At 32.0% G+C, this 22,409-nt stretch overlaps 2 protein-coding genes across 2 annotated transcripts in view; one reads left to right on the top strand and one right to left on the bottom strand.

The window, feature by feature from the left end:
* Positions 1-22,409, bottom strand: part of LOC126750580 (uncharacterized) — a 43,776-nt gene that overhangs the window by 10,384 nt on the left and 10,983 nt on the right. Inside the window, exons 3-11 of the mRNA XM_050460228.1 lie at positions 21,231-21,298; positions 21,037-21,175; positions 20,862-20,983; positions 10,211-10,450; positions 9,572-9,890; positions 9,447-9,514; positions 1,478-1,552; positions 1,326-1,421; positions 1,140-1,265 (exon numbers count right to left, since the gene is read on the bottom strand). Of these exons, the coding sequence (XP_050316185.1) occupies positions 1,140-1,265; positions 1,326-1,421; positions 1,478-1,552; positions 9,447-9,514; positions 9,572-9,890; positions 10,211-10,450; positions 20,862-20,983; positions 21,037-21,175; positions 21,231-21,298 (1,253 nt within the window). The remainder of the gene's footprint in view (positions 1-1,139; positions 1,266-1,325; positions 1,422-1,477; positions 1,553-9,446; positions 9,515-9,571; positions 9,891-10,210; positions 10,451-20,861; positions 20,984-21,036; positions 21,176-21,230; positions 21,299-22,409) is intronic.
* Positions 1-22,409, top strand: part of LOC126747676 (zinc finger protein 142-like) — an 86,356-nt gene that overhangs the window by 63,240 nt on the left and 707 nt on the right. The gene's annotated exons all lie outside the window — the stretch shown is intronic.

Genomic DNA, 22,409 nt, shown 5'->3' with positions numbered 1-22,409 from the left:
AAAGTCATTAACATTTTATTTTTTTTTTACGATATACGATTTTTTTTACGACTCTTTGACAAGAACTCTATCTATAATATATGTATCATACACAAGGTATATATAATATACCTTGTGTTGTTCTTTTTATTAGATTTTTATTATTGCGTTACTACGTTTGATACACACATTGTTAATCTTTAATAATTCTAATTTTAGATACATGTTGTGTGTGTGTTTTTTTCTCACATAATTGAATTTTGTTATATTTAATTCATTTTGTGTTTCTTTATTTTGTAATTTTAATTTAGAATTTTATCTTGATTACTAAAAACTGTTTTAGGTACATCTATTTGAAAGTGATACAAAATTATAAAAAATTTTATATTTCATTCCTTCACTCCCTAAATTTGTGGTTCTAATACCTTCCTATATAAAAACATTTTTTAAATAAATTAAATCCGTTAATTTGAATAGTGAATAAACTGTATTACCAGAAGAACATGAGGATATTTTGATTGAACTGATACAAACATGTTATTTTCTTTACTGAATCATACGTCGTGAAATACCGAAATACCCGTGCGACTTGTATGTAGGTAAACGCAAAAAAGTCCAACCACTTGCAAACTAAAAAATGCACGAATCGGTTCCTCCCGACGAACCTCGGGTGTCATTGACCCGTCTGCTATGAGACGAACAGCCTTCTGCTTCCTTTATCGATACGTAGTTGCCAAATGCTCGTCTTCCCGATAAAGCGCATTAAATCCATTTCGAGCAAAGTCACGTGCTGATGATTGCTCTTAAGAAAACTGTTAATATCTGATGAAGGTGGACGATATATCACGGTAAACACAATATTTTTGCTAGAACTCTAAGTTTTTATGCTTAAGAATTCGAAGTTCTGTGGCGGGTTGTGAATATGATAAACTTCAAAATTAACATATTTTTTAACATAAAAACCGACCCTACCGCCACGGCCTAATCGATCTTTCCTGACGAAATTATAACCCTCAATTTGATGAGCCAAGTTATTAGTATAAGCCGTCAACCAGGTCTCAGTCAATCCCAAAATGTCAAAATTATTATCAGTTACATACGCAAGTATTAAGGGACCGAATATTGAGTGACCTAATATTATATTAGTGTAAATAGCTTACTTTTCATGGCTTGATCTTGGCAATTGGGCTTAAATTCCATTTCGAATAATGAGGTGCAACCTACTGATAGTCCTTCGTATTCGTCTGATATACAGGCGGGTTCTGCGTTGTTCATTGTAAGGTCACCTGATAGGGCAACGAATTATTGATTAAAATTTAGTGAAATTGCTTAGAAATGAGTCTTACCTGGTTGTTCTCTTCTCTTCCTCTTTTCTAAGGCAGGTGGTAAGGCAATGCTATATCTTCCTAAATGTGGACACTTTTTGGGGTGTAGGGCAGGAGCTACAAATGATAATGCTATAAATATGAAGGAAGTATTTAAGGTTTTAGTTACTTACCAACTAGGGTGGTATACGGAGTGATAGTCGGGTCAAAGTTGGCACAAGCCTCGTCCGGATTTTCAAAATAGTTGTCTGAAAACAAATACAATACAATTAAAAAATAAATAGTATATTGAGAATAAATGTTTATTTTCTAAAATACAGAATTACATATTTTATAGCAATAATCTCTGGTTAAGTCCCTACTTAAAAAATGTGCGTGTCTGCTGCCCTCTAAAAGTCAAACTAACTGAAGACATCTTATACCTGATTCCTCCACGAAATTAATAAATATACCTGGACTGCTAATAGATATGACCTCTACCTGGTGGCCGCCATTTTTATAGTGGTTGTGTCCTTTTGATATTGGTCACTCTGAACATTTTCAGTGTTATTACTTCATACATACATAGATACACAAGATCTCAGTCAAAGACATGTATAGACTCGTAAAGGGGTTCCTTATTATCTCGTAAAGGGAGATAATAAGGAACATTAAAAGTTTTATACTAAATTATAAAATAACGGACCATTGCCCAATAATTGTAACCTTTGGCGAAAAAACGAGAACACATAAAATAACATCATAGACTACTACGGAAAAGAAATATATTAATTACCAAGAACTTAAACTTGACTTAAGAAATATTTTTTGGTAGACAATCTACCAAGAGCGAGACTTAAATTTGGCCTTTAATGACTTTCTAAAAATACTAATTGACCTTATATATAAAAATACCCAGACAATAAAACAAACAAATACAAAAAACGGTAAACAACCATGGATAACGAAAGAGCTGTTCAAAACAATTAACCATAAAAGTTATTTATATAATAAGTCACAAAAACCCTAATAATAATAACTTATATAATGAATACAAAGTCTATAAAAATAAATTGCGAAATGTAATCAAAAATGATAAAAAAATCATAAGCAGAAAACTTAATTCTTTGAAATAAAAATCAGACTATTATGAATTGTGTTAATCAAATTTGTAATGGGCAAAAGTGAAATTTCAAATCATTTTAATTAACTTTTTTTGTAAAATTGGGGAGAAATTTGCGGATAAAATTGAAATTTCAAATGTTATAGGGAACAGGAACCATGGTGTCCAAAAAGCCTATTTTTATTTCATGAAATAACTTTGAGTTAGTTCAGAGGTTCTAAAAGAAATTGCCTATGAAATACCACTTATCTTGTTTAATAAATTTTTGTTTTTAAATTGGAATATTTTCAGATGCCCTTAAAATAGGAGAAATTAAACCACTTTTTAAGGAAGGAGATAAAATTAGTCTGAACAACTATAGGCCGATTTCACTCATTTCAAATTTTTTGAAAATCTTTCCAAAAGGCAAATTAACAAAAGATGAAATTTGATCGCTGACCCCAAAAATTTATGAAACCCTTGATAAAAAGAAACCATGCATGTCTGTATTTATAGATCTTAAAAAAGCTTTTGATACGGTTTATCGTAAAAAACTTACAGCAAAATTGGAGCAGTTGGGCTTACGAGGAAGTGCTTTGAATCTCGTAAAAAGTCATTTAGGAAACAGGTCCCAGTTTGTTAACACTAAAGGACTTAAAAGTAGTACAAGGACTGTAACCTGCGAGGTACCTCAGGGAACAATGCTGGGACCGGTCTTATTCATTGCTTATGTAAATGGTTTCTTAAAAATACATTCACGGGGACATATAATTATTAGTTTTGCCAACGATAATGTTATCTTTTATGAAGGAGAGTATGTAAGTGGTTAAAGTGAAGAAATATGTAACAAAATTTTTGCCATTTACATCCTATTCTCATACTTTGCCAAACTTTTTCACCCTAGAAGTAAATGGAAACATCACAATATCCAAATTTGATGTTGTCAAATATCTCAGCATTATGATAGATAGTCAGCTAAGATAAGAGCATCAGATAAACTACGTAATTACAAAAACTAGTACCTTGTAACTAGATGACAACCTTAAAGCAATTTATTATGCCCTAGTTCAATCTGTGTTAAAATACTGAATAGTTGGTTGGGGAAGTGCGAGAGACTGTTTTCTTAAAAACTTGGATGTAATTTAAAAATGGATTCTTAAAGTCCTCTACAATTATACAAGCAACCAGATCTTTGCTGAATCCACAGTGTTCGATTTGCGACAATTATATTTCTTCAATATAATAGACCAACACGATACAACACTGACTGTGTAATAGTTTTGATAATTTTGCTTTATTGTAATTTTTTTTTATTTTAAAACAATTATTACAGAATGAGAGAAGACCGAGAACAAAAATCGAAATTGTACCATCAAGTGTAACGAAAACGACGCTTTTTCTCTTTTTCCCTTAATTATACGACATTCTGCATGACATTAATTTAACCCTCCTTGATATTTGCCAACAAAAAATATATTAAATAACGGTAATGAAGTTGACGTGTGACCTGCCACGAACTAAATTTATTTTTTTCATTGACATTGTTTTTAAACCACAGCTGGGATTCTAACATCACGACTTCGAATTCGATCATGACGAGAAAGGTGATTCTAAATTATAATCGTCGGCTAAACTCGTTTTATTCGGTTTGATTTAGGTTTCTTGGTATATATTTGTTATTTTCCCTAATATTTGACGGACAGAAACGTCGATTGTCTTTTCTATTAATAAACACTAAGAATTTTCATTTATTTTGTTAATTTTGTTCGCCTCCGTGTTTTTTTTTATTTAAATATATGCCTATATTATTTCTTTAAAATAAACAAAAATGTCGTTAGAGACCACCGCTACCCATTGGGAAATAATAATTGAATTCATGGAATATCACAAAAACTTGTTGTGTTCATCCACTTTTGGTTTTAATATGGCAACATGAGTTAACTTATAACACCAGGGAAATTGGATCTCTCCATAAATGTTAATTTATTAATTTGTCTCTCATCTCATACATTTGGAAAATTAATGAATCGGTTAGCAAGGTGATTGTCAATAATTTCAGTAATTTTATGGATCCAACGACTTGCAGTAGTTTCGCCAATTCCAAATTTAAAATCTTGTCGAATGCTTCTTTGATAACAATCTGTGGCATAAAATCTTGACATATTAAAACTGACCATTCAATGGTAACTCTACTTCCTCTGCCTTTATTATTAACAGAAAGTTGTGAAAAATAGCGTTGAATTAGATCTAATGGTTGATGTGTTTAAGTAAGCTTCTTGATATACTAATTAAAACCCGGTATGACTATTGGTAAACAATCAATGAACCAAATACGTTTAAAAAAGGATACTGACCCATTATGCAGGTATTAAGCAAGGAAGAAGCTATATCGTCTGGTGCATACGATATACCCAAGCGTGTCGTCAACAAATCGTTAAAGACTAGGCAATCCGCAAGACACTCACGATTGAAAACTTCATAAGAATCAGTCATATCGAGTAATCGCGTCGAATCGTAATTTTAGAATCCCAGTACAGCATTGGGATACTAAAATCACGACTTGACATGATCCCTCAATATGACTGATTCTAAATAACATTTTCAATTGTGCGTATAGCGGATTGCCTAGTTTTTGGCGATTTGTAGAGGACACGCTTAGATATATCGTTCTCCTTATTTAATACGTGGATCAGCATCTTTTTTTAAACGTATTTAGTTCACTGTTTCTCAAAACCGAATTACTGCGAATTGTCTGTCTGTGCTGTTTATCATAGAATAATAAATAATATATAGAGTTGTTAATTTTTACTATATAAACCCTTGCTAATTACAAACCCTCATGAACTCATCTATATTTAGATTTTTATATATTTTCATCTATCCCAAGGTAATTGAACCTTTGTCTTATTTTAGATGAGGATTACTTTCTTTTATAAATTTTGATCTATATGACTTATATTTTGATAAATTTTCAAAATTCGTAAAGAAGTACAAGAAAAATCTCAGATCTCATGCAACTATCTTAAATTCTTAACTTGTTTTTGTAAACATAACCTCCCAAAAAATTTAACTGTTTTGTTTCCCTACAATTGGCACAACTGAAATTTGTCAGAGTGACCAACATCGAAAGGACACAATTACGCAAAATGGCGGCCCCCTAGTAGTGGTCATTTATTTTTTATTGAATTGGCAGTCCAGGTATATTCATTAAGTTCGTGGATTCCCCCGATTTCCAACACAAATCGCTTAACCGAAAATTAGTCAGAAAGTTCTTTTTATTCCATAATTAAATTATACGTTATTAAAATGAAGTTTGCAAGGGGTAATAATAGTAAAATTGTTATAATGTTCCTGGTCCTAGTCAAGTGAAAAAACAAAAACAAACCTACAAACAGAATTTCAAAAAAGAATGGTCAAAAAGCCCCCACGTTTTATTAGGTGCAAAGTAGAAAAAAGAGAGAGTTTTTTTGTTTAAATACATCTTTAGAACAAATAAAGATTGCTAGGTTTAGAAACGGAATGCGCCTATTATGTCGATGTAATATAAATATTCTTTGGCATGCAATATATGCACGTGTGATATAGTTACAAGTACAGTTTTAATTGATTACATAGATGTTGTGTGCAAGGACTGAGAAATTATTAAAAAAAAATTAAAGGCAAACGAACTAAAATAACTAGAGTAATAAAAAAACTTACAGAAGCAACACAAGAAAGCCATTTAATACAATTACTGAAAAAGAACAAGTTTATGCATTGTTGTCAACAAATCCACTGTTGTTGTATACATTTCTTTATAGCTCTGTAGCACTTGTCATAGTTCTGTACCTAGTCATATGTAAACATATCTTCAATCTTAGTTATCTCTTACTTAAGCTCTCTACCATGTTTTTCGGTACCTTTAACACACATGTATAACTTGTATATTCAAATAAAATCCTTGTATAAAGAATTTAATCTAATTAAACAGCGCCACCGTGGAGTCAATAACGGTTTTCCCAGTTTCAACTATAAATAAACTTTTCATTAAATACATGAACAAATATCAATTCTCCTATCATATTTTACGTTCAATGTGGATAAAATCCAAGTAATTCAGAACATTGAGTAATTTCACTTTGGTATCTTTTCAATTTGCTAACTTAAAAAAATAATCTTAATCTTACAATAGCCTTTAAAACAGTAAACACCTTAGCAATCACCGGGTCTGGAACAAGAATTTCCACTAGAGGCAAAGAACATCTAAGCTTTTCTAACCACTATAGCAACACGGATGTTCAAGAAATAAAATCAGCTTTTGCAAATAATTTTTTTTTATAGGTTACAATTTTTCCTTTGTCGGATGATGTAATTGTTTTGCATAAGTGTGCGAAAGATAAAAAACTGACTCTTATTGAAAAGCTAGAGATTACAAGGGGTAAGGAAAGTCTAGTACTGAATTGTGTCAATTACGTCTTTCGTTTTTAACCTATTTAATCTCCAATAAATGTGATTTTCTGAAGATCAGATTTCGTCATATAACAGTTTGAATAAGGGTTCATGCAACAGTTTGCATATACAAGGGGATCAATAAATTATGGAAAATATTTTAACAGCAGATTCCTCCAAAAAAAAATGAGGTTAAATTAAATTTTTCTAGTTCAAAAGTCAAAGAGAACCGGATGATGAATATTGTATTTTTTTTTAAATTTTATCCACAAACTTAGCATTTATTGTTTGTTTTTAACAAAATTTGGAATATGGTTTTCTTTTTATATAGTAAAGCTTTAAATTAACCTATCATTATTTCAATTTTTTTAATTATGTCAATATCACCAGCAATATTTACATTTTTTTAAGCTACGTTCACTTTTTTGGGCTTGGCATAGTTAATTTTTTAAATTGAAAGAGTTTTGCATGAAAAAGGTTATGAGTAATTTTCCTACTCTAGGTTAAATTCCTGACAAAATGACGTATTTATCATAAATGTCATTATTAGGGTTTATGTTCAATGTCAATTACTTTGATGAGTGGTTATGGGAATTACATAATCGGTAACGTTATCCACTTGTTACCTTTTATTACATCCCTATTAGTTATTGTTATTCATTATTACTTATTGCTTATTACCTGAAAGTCAAAAACCTTGGCCCGCACGAAGTCCAGATTTTAATCCATTTGATTTTTGCATATAATATGCATATAATAAATAATCACAAGAGATTAATGGTAAAAATATTAACTTCTGCTGAGTCATTTCAAAATGAGCTATTATATTATTATTATTATGTTGACAATAGCAGGCGGTGAGACCGATGAAGCTATTGTTTCTTCCGTATGTTTCAGGCTTGTGGTAGGTGGACCTGCTCACATGCAGTAGTGGATCATTCTCTCCGAATTTTGTCCCAGCTCAACATCAACGCGATTCTTGAAGATATTCGTATTTGGGGCCGTCACCGTTTCCTGATTTAACGAGTTTCACAAGTGCACTGCACGATTTGTTACAAAGTTTTTTCTGGGAAGTTTTGCCGTTCTTTCTTTTTCAAGCTTCCTTGTATGTCCTCGGAGATGATGGTTTTGGCTATAGTGGAAAAGGTTCGCCAAATTGCACTGGTAATAACCACTGGTAATCTTGTAGGTTTCGATAAGATCGCCTCTATGTCTTCGCTCTCTGAGAGTGGTCAACCCATACCTGATTAATCTTTCTGGATATGGCACCTCGCTTAATTCGTAAGGAATTTTTGTTACTTTGCGCTGTAATTTCTCCAATTGGTCTATATCTTTAATATAATATGGGTTCCATACAACAAAGGCATATTCTATTTTTGGTCTTATGTAACTTTTGTATAGAGTGGATATTATTTCAATAGAATGGTCCCTGAAAGCTTGTTTTATCAGATAGACTAGCGAGTTTGCTTTTTTACGAATTCTGGTTATATGACGTTCCCATTTTAGGTCTGATGTTATTAGGACTCCTAGATCATTTTGTTCGTTCGCTGATTTTAAGGCACATCCATCCAGAAAATATTCATTATCAGGATTATCTGGACCGATCCTCAACACTGTGCATTTGGATGTGTTTAGTTTCATACCCCATTGCCTTGACCACATCTCAACATTTTGCAGGTCTGCCTGGAACAGCGCTGCGCTGGTTAGAGGATTAGCATATATTTTGCAGTCATCTGCAAACAGACTTGTGTCCATCTTTATAAGTCCAACTAGATCAAACAAATATGATGTAAAAAGCACTGTGTTTTATATGGCCAAAATTCAAAAGAAATACATTGAGTTTATCATCCTGTATCTTAGTTGTCTTTGACTTTTGAACCAGGAAAATGTTACTTAACCTTATCTCATAGACCTTATTACCAGACCTAATAACCTTATTGCTAAACTACAACAAGGTTACGTGAGGTACGAATTCAAGAAATCCTGGGTTCGATCTCCGTGCAATTAAATTTTTGTTTTAATTTTCTTACCTCTTTCTTTACTCCTTTATTTCTTATAAAGGAATTTGTGGATAATGCATCGGATTCTTATAATATTTGGCGTTTAAAGATTTATCTTCTAATTAATAACGATACGCGATAAGAGGTCTTTAATGCATGTTATTGCATTTAAAAAGAGTATATGTTTTCTGTGAATTATTGTCTCTATAGCTGCATATCTCTTATTTATAATTGAAGCTGTATAATATCAAGTTAGTTGGATGGATATTTCTCACTTGGCGAGGTCGTTTCTAAAAAGAAACATTTTTAACAAGATAGAGCTCCTACTCAGTATATACTTCTAGTTCGGAAATTGATTTCCAGACAATTATTAAAGTATTCAATAAGTTGATATTAAAATTCAAAAGTAGTGAAAAAATACATAGAGGATGTAGATATAATGAGTAAAGAACAAAAAGTATATAGAAACGGAACTAATGGGTACTAATAGCAATGGGTACTAAAGCGTAATGGCGACTAATAGCTCTTACATCACTACCCCTGAAATCAAGATTAACCTAGGCATTTTCCAAGGGGATTTCCTAAGTCCTCCATTTTAAAACTCCTTAAAAATTTAACAATTTTTTTACTTACCAGATTGCTGTATTTCAATAATGTTCTGCTCCCTCTTATAAAACACCATACAGACATACCCGCTGTCACTAAAAATAAATTTAATTAATCACCAAATGAACCTCGATCCTTCATAAACCGCTTACCATCCTGCTGTGACATGGGCGACAATCTGCACCTGTTTATTATCCTGCTGCTGCAGGATCCCGTGGCACACCAGCCTCATTTCCGAGTTCTGTTTCTTCTGATCCTGTATTTCGAACCCGGTGTCTTGGAAGGCGGCATATTGGGGCGGCTGCGCGTAGCTCTGATGGATCTTTATCGGCTTGGTGTTCTCGTCGTCGACGATTTTTAGCGTGGCATTCTTTTGGGAAAACTTAAAGGTTTTATGATGGTCCAGGCTCACCCAGGTGTGGTGCATGGTGATCCATTCCGGAAACCTGCAGCGCTTATGTTGATCGTCCACTAAACCGGTATTTATTATTAGTAAAGGAATAGTCCGTGGTTGTAGTGGACTCGTAGACTAAGTCTCTTTTTATCTTTGTCAATAATAGAATGTAAATTTTAGAAAATAATTAAGGGTTTTTTTGACATACACTCAAACCCTGGTGTGTGTAACCTATTTTAAACTTTTTATCCCCTAATGATGGACCCCGTTGTGTCCGAAACATGTCCAGAATTACGTTTAAAAAACAAAAAGGAAGGTGACTATAGGATTGTCATTTTACCTTAATTATTATTTATTATGGTAAGTCAAAGCACTCTAACTATAAGAAGTGACTTACCGATGGTGAACTTCATGGTGCGACTTCCCTCGGTGGGACTTTGTAAGCCAGAACATGTTGCATCTCCGGACTGCGCTATCGAGTAGACGATTTTATTGTTTTCCATCCCTTTTTGGTAAATGAAACATCTGTACTGATCCTCGTCTGATATCAGGTTTCTACGGTTACCCTGGGAGATTTTGCCTATAAGGTATTTTGTGGAACCTTCCTTCCAGGCTGCTAGGCAAACTAATTCTTCAACTAAAATTAAGGGGATCAACGTTCTATGGTCAAGTTCTGCTTAAATTAATTTAATTAAATTGCTTAATTTAACTTAAGTTCTGGTTCTTTTAATAATAAACGTAGATTGTTGCAAAAAAATTAAATATTAACATTCTTATTCCTAATGCCAATCTAAAAAGTGTGACATGGCAACACCGCAAGCAAAACCGAAATGTCAACTTATCAAAGTCAAACGCATTTGTGTTTACACGCATTTATTAGGTTCTGTGTTTTTTTTTTTTTTTGAAAAATAGAAAAGGTCCCATTTAAGTGTTTTTGTAAACTCTTGTTGGTAAAAATTCGTGCCGCAGCATGAAGAAATTATTATCGATTAAAGTCTATCGTTTTACAAGAAAATATCGATACTTTCAAAACGGCACATCATGGGAAAACCGTCTTCATACACGTAGAATAGGGGGTGTTAGCAATATGCCTAAATAAAAACTTGACTGTGAATTTGTATGTCAAATACGAGTATGAGTAAAATAAAAATATTTTTTTAAATCTAAGTATTTTTTTGAAAAAACTTAACTCTTAATGGACTATAAAGAAAGGAAACTGGAGTTTTGTCCATGGTTTTACTAACAGGACTTATTTCCAGTTTTGTTGTTACCTTGGCAGGAAATGAAATAATAATACCATGTACATTTATCTATAGTAATAAGACTATCCTTTTAAAGAAGTCAGCACCCTGTATATATTATCTGATATAATATAAAATAAGTGATGTAAATCTGAAATTTGTTTAACACAATAAAATTATGCAAAATGTTGAGAATATGTATCTTAAACATAAATTATTCAGAAATTTATAAAATATTTAATTTACATAAAAATGCTTCTTATTAGGTAGGTCCCTTTATTCTAGTAAAAGTGCGTTAAAAATGACATAAAAGGACATTACAGCATACTCTATTTTTAATAAATTTATTATGTAAATATTTTTTATGACGCCACTGGTAGTGCTTGTGTCGATATCATCAACAACAGGATGGAGCGGCGTTGCCGATCATTCCATCTTATTATTACTTTTTTATTTAAAATACATTATCTACATTCATTTAACGTTGAATATCGACTTAAATTTAAATTCAAACTTTCAAGATGTTTACATACGTAATTCAATTAAAGGATAAAAAACAAATATACAAACAACGTTTGTATAGTAAAAATGATCCTAAATTTAGCCATTTAAAAAGAAAAAAAACACTTAAAGACTAAAAAGAAAAAGTACACTTAACTAAAAACCAAGCACTGGAACATAGGCGTAAAACGTAATGCTTAAAAAACTTATCTACACTACAAAACGCATTTATTAATAAAACCTCTTAAATTCCATTTTTAAAATTCTTCACTGGAAGCTCGCTGGAAGATAAAAAAAAACTAAAATTTGGAGTTTTTTCAAATTTTTTTTTCTCATATTAGTAAATCAAAAGTTATGTAAAAAACTCTAATACATTTTTTCTCTCCGACAAACCGTTTAATTTCTGGAACGGTTTTTCCCACTTTTCCCATAAGAGCCCGTGTTAATTTCTCATCGCCATTTGACCCACTTAATATTGACCGATTTTAATGAAATTTGGTCGACACATTTAGGGGGTCATTCTAACGATCTCCAACGATTTTAAGCCTCCTCGGTGCCATAGGGAATTTTTTTTTATTTTTACCCCTCTCCTGCCCTTGGTAATTTTTGAAACTTCTCATACGGAGCACCCCTATTATGGTTTAGATTCTATCAAAATTTCAGCCAAATCGAAGAATATGTTTTTGACAAAATCTAAAAAACTATCCTATTATCCTCCCTGTCCCCCTTTTTAATAATTTTTTCATACGTTACCCTTCCTACACACACTAATCGACACCGTGTCAAATTTCAACGTTCCACCTGTTTCCCTATCCCCGTTATACCCAAAAAACTAAAGCACTTCCTAAGCTACCCCAAAATCCCCCCTTAAAATTTTTTTTTCACTCTAGCTAAATGGCCCCTATTTGTAGAGGGGCCACTATGTAATAGACCCATCATTTTAAGCCCCTAAACGCACTCCTTCACCTAGAAAAGTCAATTTTTAATTTTTAAACCCCTATAACTATCCCCCTGACCCCCCAATGACCCCAAAATTTTATCAAAATTTGCCCCTTTCGACCCACTAACAGTGTGCAAAATTTCAATATTTCACCATAGTTATGGACCCCAATAGAAGGAAAACACTTTCGAACCTCCTCACACCTCCTCTATGGCACGGACAACTCCAAACTAACCACCATTCTCATCTAAAAACACCACCCTATATTCATTATAAATTTCATTAAAATATATTAATAATTTTACTCTAATACGTATCGCGAGCCGAACAAGCAAATACCTGCCTCGTCTGAAGGTGGTGGATGTATATTTTTTGCTCATTTTCTTATACAGGGTGTTCGAAAAAATAGACGGAGATATTTCAATGGGCGACTCCTTGTAAAAAAAATATGAGAAAAAGTTTCTATATACATGGGTCCGGAAATGCACAGTTTTCAAGCTACAGGGAGATAAATTTTTCTTAAAAATATTAATTTTTTTTTAATATTAAAAAAAAATTATTCGATTCTTTTAAAATTTGGCAGTATTACTTGTTGTATTAAGAGGCTAATTTATTAAGCCCTAATTAGATTAAAATTACAATTAAGGTCCAGTGGGGTCCCGGGGGACATCTTTTTCAGCAAATATTATTGGCAATAAAAATGTACAACACTTTTTCGCATTACAAATTTTCTTTAAATGTGTGGATGGGTGTTCTTGGTGCCAATTTAATTGGGCCTTTCTTTTCACCCTTTAGATTAAACGGCGAATCTTACTTAGAATTTCTTCAACAAGAATTGCCGGTACTGCTAAAACAAGTTCCTCTAAATGTACGTAATCAAATAACTTTAATGCACGATGGAGCTCCTCTTTATTTTAGTATAGCGGTTAGAACTCATCTCAATAACACCTTTGGGGAAAATTGGGTTGGAAGACAACTTGAAAGTTTGCTGGTGAAAATATTTAATGAAAATAAACAAATTCATATTCTATTAATATCAATTGATAACGAAAATGGACGTAATTTATTGTAATTGTTAAAGTCATTCAATTTAGCTCAAACCATATATAAAAATACCAGAACAACAAAAACATGTGCAAGTTGTATAGACAATATGCAGAATATATTGAAACATTGGTATTTGAAAATTTTGTGTCGGATCATAAGCTTTGAAATAGATTGTTTAAACAAAAACCCAATTTTACAATATAAACGTATCTTTTCACAAGAAAATAAGGCTGATTTTTTGAGTAGTTTAAAGGAGCAGGATTGGGCACAGGTGTACTGTTGTAATGTGCAAGATGTAAATATTTCATAAATGTGTTATGAATAATTTTAAGAGTCTGTTTAACCAAAGTTGTCCTCTTAGGCAACTAGGTGGTCGAAAGAAAAAAAGAGTTATATAAAGATGTAGATATTTTAGAATGTAAGCGTAAACTAGATATTTTAGTAAAGTTAAAAAACCAGAATGATACTTTTAAACAAGCGTATAAAGTCGAAAAACTTAAATATGACAGCTTATTAGCTAACGCACGTGCCAAACAATATGAAACCCGAATTAAGAACTCGGGACAACAAATCAAAATGTATGTGGTCTATTTGCAAGGAAATAAATAACAGTATGGGCGACAATATTGTTAAATTAGAGGGTGAACCAGAAGAAATTGCAAATATGTATAATAAATTTTTAATTTCTGTTATTCCAGATATATTAAGTTCCCTAACTAAAATTCCATTAATTCTTTAATTGAAGTAAATTCTAGGTCAATGTTTTTAAGTCCCGTTACACCAGAGGAAATTAGTGCATAGGTTAAAAAATAAAAATAGCAGTGGAATAGATGAAATCCCCACAAGTATTATTAAAATAGCAACTCCTAAAATCAATAAAGTCCCGTGCTATGTCATTAACAACTCTTTTAAATATGGAATATTTCCGGAAAATTTAAAAATTGCCCAAAGGGGATTCTGATAATTTTAATAATTATAACCTATTACCGGGGTTTTCAAAAATTTTCGAAGCAGTTATGAGCACAAGATTGATTAATTTCTTTACTTCCAATAAACTGTTTAGTGAAAATCAATACGGTTTCTTAAAAGGCAAATCAACACAAACTGCTATATTTGCATTCATTAAAAACATTTGGAAAATGGTGAAGTTGCTCTTGGAATGCTTTAAGAGCTTACCAAAGCGTACGATTGTTTGAATAGGGACCTGTTAAGGAAATGTAATGGAGTGGTTTAGGTCCTACATTAATAACAGAAAACAAATAGTAAAAATATCTAAGGATTGGTCCGATATTATTCATAATATTTATTAATGATCTTGATATCCTAATGAATTCACCTAGCCACTAACATTATTATTACTGGTAAATCATTAAAAGATTTATTAAACAAAACAGAAGAATTCTTTGACATGATCACATACTGGTTTAAGACAAATAGGTTAATTTTAAACAAAGAAAAAAGAAATATTATAATGTCTCGATCAAAATAATGTAACATACAAAAGCCTTTGCAAATGAAATTTGGCAACAATGAATGAAAAATCCTTAAGAATTCTGTACTTCGCTAATTAACTTTGAATCTTGAAATTGTTAAATATAGTATAATTTTTCGGGGAAAAGATAGCATGTTACAAAATGTTTTTATTATTCAAAAAAGGTGATAAGAATTATAAAAAAATGGGTTTTCTTCAAAGTTGTAGGACAGTCTTTAGAGATATATATATTTCAATGTTTAAGGCTCCGCTACCTATCTTCTAGCCACACAGCTGAGGGGTAGCGGTGAGAGACGCAGTAGTCATTCTCTTCCGCCGGGATCCGATGTAATTTCAGGGTTGGCCTACATAAATTTGGTGCAGGTTATGCAAGTATAATTATATACTTGCATTACTACCTAAAATTGCTATTATATATGCATTTTGGGTTTTTTTTTTGTTTAGTGCGTGATAGTTCCGGGATGTAGCTGTGTGGTTTCGTTGCGATCATTTTTTGCATTTTATTTTGGTGGTTACATACTGAAAAACTGAAGTGTTCCTGTGTCTTCACTAGTATTTTTGAAAAATTGAATTAGCGGTTTATAGTTTTTCGCGAAATCAAAAATGTAATTTTCAGGTCCTTTTTATTGGCATAAAAAACAAATATTGTACAATTTGCTAACCCTCAAAAAATCAAGGACACAATCAGATACCTAAAAGGCATAAATGCTTTAAAAACTTTGAAGGTTCTTCAACGAGCATGGAAGGCGATATTTTAAAAGAAGGATTTCTCCATAGTTTAGAGCAACATGGATTAATCTACCATAAATTAATAGCCGACGAAGACAGCAATTCTCTGAAAAAAATTTTAGATGCTCATCCATATAAAAATGTCATTGCGAAAAAAATTGAGTGCAGAAATCACCTTCTACGAAATTACTCCCGAAAAATTCGAGATTTAGGTAAAGACGTCAATGCTGGGCCATTAGTTCTTCGGAAGCAAATAAGCGTAAGTACTTACTATTCGTAGAAAAATTATTTTAGGAAAAATACTTATGTTTCTGGTAAAGAAAAACATATTTGTAGATTTATAATGTTGTTTTTTTTTGTAGAAAGAACAGCTAAGATTACGATATGCAGTTACAAAAGCTATCGAACATAGAAAAAATGAGGGTGTTCCGATGTTAGAAAAAATAAAGTTGTTAAAACAAGACATAGACAATTCTATTAGCCACGTTTTTGAAGAACACAAACTTTGTGCAGAATTGGGATATTTCTGTCATGAGCAATATAAACCCAGTGGTAGCATATTATCAGACTTAAAAATGACAGGTAGGTTCTAAAAGCCCAAAGGGTAAAGAATTACGGTTTATGACTGTCTTATAAATATTTATAATTTTTTGTTGTTTCAGACCTATACGACAAATTATATAGCTTTGTCAGCTATCTTTCAAGAAATAGCGTGAGTTTAATACAATATGTTGACAATAATGTATCGGAGCAATTTAACTCAATCATTGCAAAATTTATTGGCGGAAAACGCATTAATTATTGCCAACAGGGATCATATCAGGCCCGCTGTTTAGCTTCTGTAATTTCTCATAATACTAAAAAGCCTATATACACGATTAAAAAATTCCTTAATCATAAAAGCCCGATTGGCTTAGTTAAAAACAGGGAATTAAAGAAAAAATATATTAAACGGAAAAGATTATTCCAAACCAAAGAGAAGTCTGGACTTGATAGCAGTTACGGTGATCAATGTCAAAAGCCTGATCTAACACCTGAGGAGTTGCAAAAAGAAAAAGAAGATTTTCTAGCTAGTATTAAAAAAAATGCAGAAGAAATCAAATTAATTGAGGAGCTCACAAAGGAATAGAGCCAATCTGATTTGTGGCACTTAGAGCGAAGAAAGCGTCTTACGGCATCAAATTACTATGCAATTTGCTCTAAATTTAGTGCCAGAAGCAACGGCGGTACAAAAAAGCTCGTGGAACAACTTCTGTACCCAAAAACAATTCATTCTGCTAGCATTGAGTGGGGCAAACAAAATGAAAAACGGGCAATCAATGTTTTAGAAACATTAATTGATGAGAAGATATTACCATGTGGCTTATTTGTAAGCGAAAATATTTCATTCTTGGCAGCGACTTCCGATGGCCTTATTGGGCAGAAGGGGATTGTTGAAATCAAATGCCCCTTTAGTGCTAAAAATCTCACCCCTGAAGATGCGATAATGCAAAGAAAAATATCATTTTGGAAGAAAAACGGAGAAATTAATAAAAACCACAAATGGTTTTACCAAATACAAGACCAATTGTTGGTAACTGGGAGATTCTACTGCTGCTTTGCAGTTTGGACATCTTTGGGCATTAAGAAGGAAATTATTTTAAAAAACGATGTATTCTGCGAAAACATGAAAAAGAAATTAACTATGTTCTATTCGATATGTTATTTATCTGAGCTTGTAGATCCTCGCAAAAATAGAAATATGCATGTTAGAAATATTTCCCTAAAAGAATATACGATTGTAAAAGTTTTTTTTTATATGTAGCCAACTTTGTATATTTTGTAATAAATGTCTTGTTTTGTTTGATTTATGTGTTCATCACATTTTACAATTATACCAAATCGAAAAAATTTACCATAAAAGCTCTTATTCAAAGTATCTATTTGAATTGGATATTAAAATAAGAAGAAGGTATAGCAATGGAGTCAAGCAAGTAGGTAGGTAGGTATGAAAAAAAAATTGTGAACAGTCAAAGATAACATTGTATGCCAACTTATAGTTTTTATTTTTTTACCTAGATTAAAAGTCAAATATTTAAAAAAAGCATGATATGGGTATTAATTTTGTAAGAATATAGATATCAAGAACACGCAAGAATGTTGTTCTTCAAATGTTATTTTCTACCAAAATAAACAGAAAAGTATTGTTAGTGGTATCATTTAAAGCAATTTTCGAACCATTGTCACAAAAAAAGAAACAAAAAAATAAAAAATATACAAGGGCGAACCACCTAATTGCGATACACAGTAGATCGACACAAACTATTAAATAGTGATTTTAACTAAAAAGCAAGTTCCCTTTCTCAATAAAATATAATAAAGTATCACATACAGGGTGACAATTTAAAAACTTGAAATGGCCATATATTAGGAACGAAAAACTGGAATAAAAAAACGCCCAAAAGATTTTCTATATTATCCCACCCTTATCTGCAACCCCTTGGACATGGTGACATACACCCCTAAAATTTTAAATAGAAAGGGGAGTCGAGTGACATCAATTTCCTGAAATGTGACTTTCTATGGTATCATTGGAAAGCATTTTTCAAAAGCTTCAAGATGATCTATTACTCGACCCCCCTTTCTATTTAAGATTTTAGGGATGTATCCCTGTAACCCTCATATATTATTCCATTCCTAAATATTCCTAATCACTACAATAAGTTCCTTTTTTCAAATCACTTCCTTTTTAAGAATTGCCAAATAGAGAATAAAACTCTTAAATTCGTATAATTTTTACCATCCAAGAAATTTGGAATTTAAGAGAGATTGATAGAAACCTGGAATAATAACAATCCTGTATTTTTTATAATCTGTTGATTTAATTTAATAGGCTTTAGTAATTAAGTAATAGGCTTAATTTAATACATTTATTAAATTAATTTACTGCCATTTTCATAAAGTCACAATGATTAATCAAAACACGAGCACAACTTTTTCCTTAAAAAATAGTGGGTAACTAGTTGATTCAAATATGCCTTTACTAATATATAGATCTGATTCCAATACGACTCTTATATTTAAATTTAAATAAAATATTTAGAATACGAACCTGAAAACCACCCATCTCATCTTTCCTATTCGTAAGGCTCTCGAAATCCGCGAATATTTCAGCAATGGTTTAACTTTTTTTTTTTAATTTGACTAGCCTTTAGAAAAAGGTTTGGTCGATGTCTATAATTATGTTTAAACTTAATTTAAAATTTATAATTACTCTTAAATGGCGTTTGAATATCAACAATGTTTGATTAACAAATTTATATATTTCTAGGCATATCCTCAGATTTTCATATAATTACAGACATGTGTTGATCCTTTATCCATAAAATTAAAAAAAAATTGAGTAAAAAAGTCTAACGGTTTTCAAATTATACCCGGATCTCTAAACCCTTAAAATAATATTTTCGCATGGCCGTGATGCGGAGCCTTAATGTTTCTTTTCAAAAACAAACACCTTTTCCAATCAAAAACGGAGCATAAATATAAGACAAGGACATTAAACTTTAGGTATCCAGTTCATAAACTTTCACTAACAGAAACATCTCCACATTATGCACGTATAAAACTATTTAACTCCCTACCAGAACACATAAAAAGAATTGTATCAGTTGGAAAATTTAAGGCTGCAATTAAGGATTTGTTAGTAAAGCTAGAACCCTACTCTTTAAGAGACTATTGTACCTAATCATAATGCATGTTTTTCTTGACATTATTTTATTTCATGTATAGTGTTTGTAATTGTTATGTGATTTAAAATACAGATATTATTATTAATAATTCAATGGCCACCTCGCTCCCCTGACTTAAATCCAATAAATTTTTATTTATGGGGACACCTTAAAAGTCTGGTTTATGCTAGTCCATACAAACAATAGAAGAGTTAAGAAATAAAATTGTAAATGCTTGCGAAGAAGTGAGAAATAGACCTCGAATTTTAGCTCGAGTGCGTCGTTCAATGATTCGTCGAGAAATGGATGGTGGAAATTTCCAACATTTGTTGTGGTTGTTGTTGCAATAAAATGCTCCTAGAAATGTTTTTAATTTTTTGTTTTCCAAGGCACCTGTGATTTTTTTACCCAAAATTAATAAACCAATTTTGTCCAGTGGCATGCAATAAAACGGTATTTATTTTTTATTATCTTGAAAACTGTGCATTTCCGGACCCGTGTTTATAGAAACTATTTCTCATATTTTTTTTACAAGGAATCACCGATTGAAATATCTCCGTCTATTTTTCGAACACCCCGTATAGACCAAACTTTTCAGTATATAAGAAGCCTCTAAGTAATATATTCCTTTCAATACGAAGGTCTCTTAATGTTATATCCTGGCAAAGAAAATAATAGTAAACTATATTCATATATTCGTTAGTATAATTATCTTTGACCCTGGCCTACTTCTGACACTAGCACTTGATTATTATCAGATTCACTGGTTACTGGTACAACAGACTGAAATTCTTCATTTTCTAATTTAGTGTTAGTGGAATTGAACATTTTGGGCGATGATGGTATAGGAGTAACAATAGAGCTATTATTACAACAATCATTATTAAATTGAGGAGTAATTTCATGAGGTGGAGTCGTGTCTTGAGTTTATGCTAAGTAAAGATTGCACTGTGGTCATAGTTAATTATAATTTTAGAAATACTAGAGAATTAGACATAAGTTATCCTGTATTTTTACGTGTGTCTAGACGGAGATAGAACAACGTTTTCCATTGAGTGCTCTAATAATGAAATACATTTGTCATTGCGAAAGATTAGTATTGTGACGTCACCTTTCAGGAGGGAAGAACGAGACGACGATATATAGTATATACAGATTAAAGCGAGCAGCAACAATTTTTTTATTTAGTTGCACGCCTCTTTGGTTGTCTCTGCTAATACAGTAAACGGTAGCCTAACCTCACATTACCCTGACCAATAGTGGCTCTTGACAAAGGAATATTCAGGGTTGTCACAACTAGAGTAAATGTGCAGTACTAAGCCTGATGAAACGCTTTCACTTTTCTAAGAAGAATAAAACTATGGGATATTGAACATTTTTGCCACACTTACCATTGCTCTCGGTACTAGGGACATCTGGGCATGCTTGGTACTTCAGCACTAATCGGGAGTCATCAGTGCAGCTCTCAGCTCTACTAGGAGGGTTGCTACAGTCTCCTGTACCCCTGTTATACCTACGATAGGAAGTTTAGTTTACTCTATATTTAAATATTTACAAAAATCTTACTCAAAAGTAAACGGGGCGCTCTTAAAAGGGCATCCAATCGGTTCCACTTCGGGATATTTGCGGAACATGCTATACAGCTGAGCGTCTCCGACTATTCGTGAGCAAATGTCCGTCAAGGTGCTTTTGGGCTCGCAAAAACCTTTAAACCATATTTAATTTACTTTATTTGTCAGGTGAAAGGTTGTTTAACTCACTTTCTTTGTACTGCAGAACGCTGGGATGTTTCTCGTGCAACACCAGACATCTGTAGCAATCGTCAGACCTAGAAAATATACGAGTTTTTGTTTTTTTTTTGGTGAATTCTCATTTCCTCTTAAACTGGAAAAAATCCCTTTCCATCCAGCCAAATTGAAATATTTTCATACAGTAGTCTAACAAGGTTTTCGCAATCTGACGTTATTATAACGAGGGAATAAAGAATATGGAATACACCGTCGTATCGTCGCGCTGTATTTGCAAATACGACAGTAAAGAAAGGAAAATAATGATTTTTAAGGGCGAGATGGTTGGGTTCCTTTTCTTGCTTTGCCGCGGGCTTATGATGGGAAAATTAAATGGCTCTTACCCAAAAATGAGCATACGCGTGTGCCTTGATAAGTAGGAAAATTGCGAAAGTATCGTTTTTTTTTGTCGGGGTAGATTTACAGCAAACGAATATCCTCGTTTTTTTATTTCGTTTCCTTTTTGAGAGGTTACAAAAATAAACATTTAAAAAGTAGCATCTGTATCAATATATCAGGAAATTGAAATCATGCTGAAAAGAACAAGTCTTTTAGCAAGGATATGGATTTTGAACGGTATTTGGAGTATATACATATTTATTTGAGAGGTAGAATTGGATTGGAAATTCAGCAAAGTTGAATGTAGGTTATTGCTAAATTTATCAGTTTTTATAGAAAGTCGATCTTTAACAGGTAAATGGGAATTAAGTCGATTTAAAAATTTATATGTAAGATAAGTCTAAAATGAATTGAAAAGTTTTTGTAATGTAATTATGTCCAACAATTTGAACTATTAATGGTCCTAGAAATGTGAAAAAGGAAAATTACTTGTTAAAGTCAGAATTCTCTTTATTCTTAGGCATAAGAAAAGTTACTTTTAAAATTGAAAATCTCACCCCAATGTCCTGGCTTAAAGATGCATTCAAGTAAAATAAATACTTTTAGATATGATCACTGCTATTATTAAAATAATGTTCATTCTGACCTATAATTGTAATTGAAAATTCGAAAAGTTAATTTAAATTTGGGTCACAGGTTAAAAATGAAATTGGAGAATCTGTATATGTTCAGTTCCAGGCCATGCACTTAAAAACAAGATTATGAGTAAGTTAGAACTTCTAACAATTTAAAAAAATTCCATATGTCAAATTT

This window comes from Anthonomus grandis, chromosome 2 (assembly GCF_022605725.1).
Source record: "Anthonomus grandis grandis chromosome 2, icAntGran1.3, whole genome shotgun sequence".
Lineage (NCBI taxonomy): Eukaryota > Metazoa > Arthropoda > Insecta > Coleoptera > Curculionidae > Anthonomus > Anthonomus grandis.
Note: the sequence above shows the minus strand (reverse complement) of the source record. Positions and strands in the feature narration are given on the sequence as shown.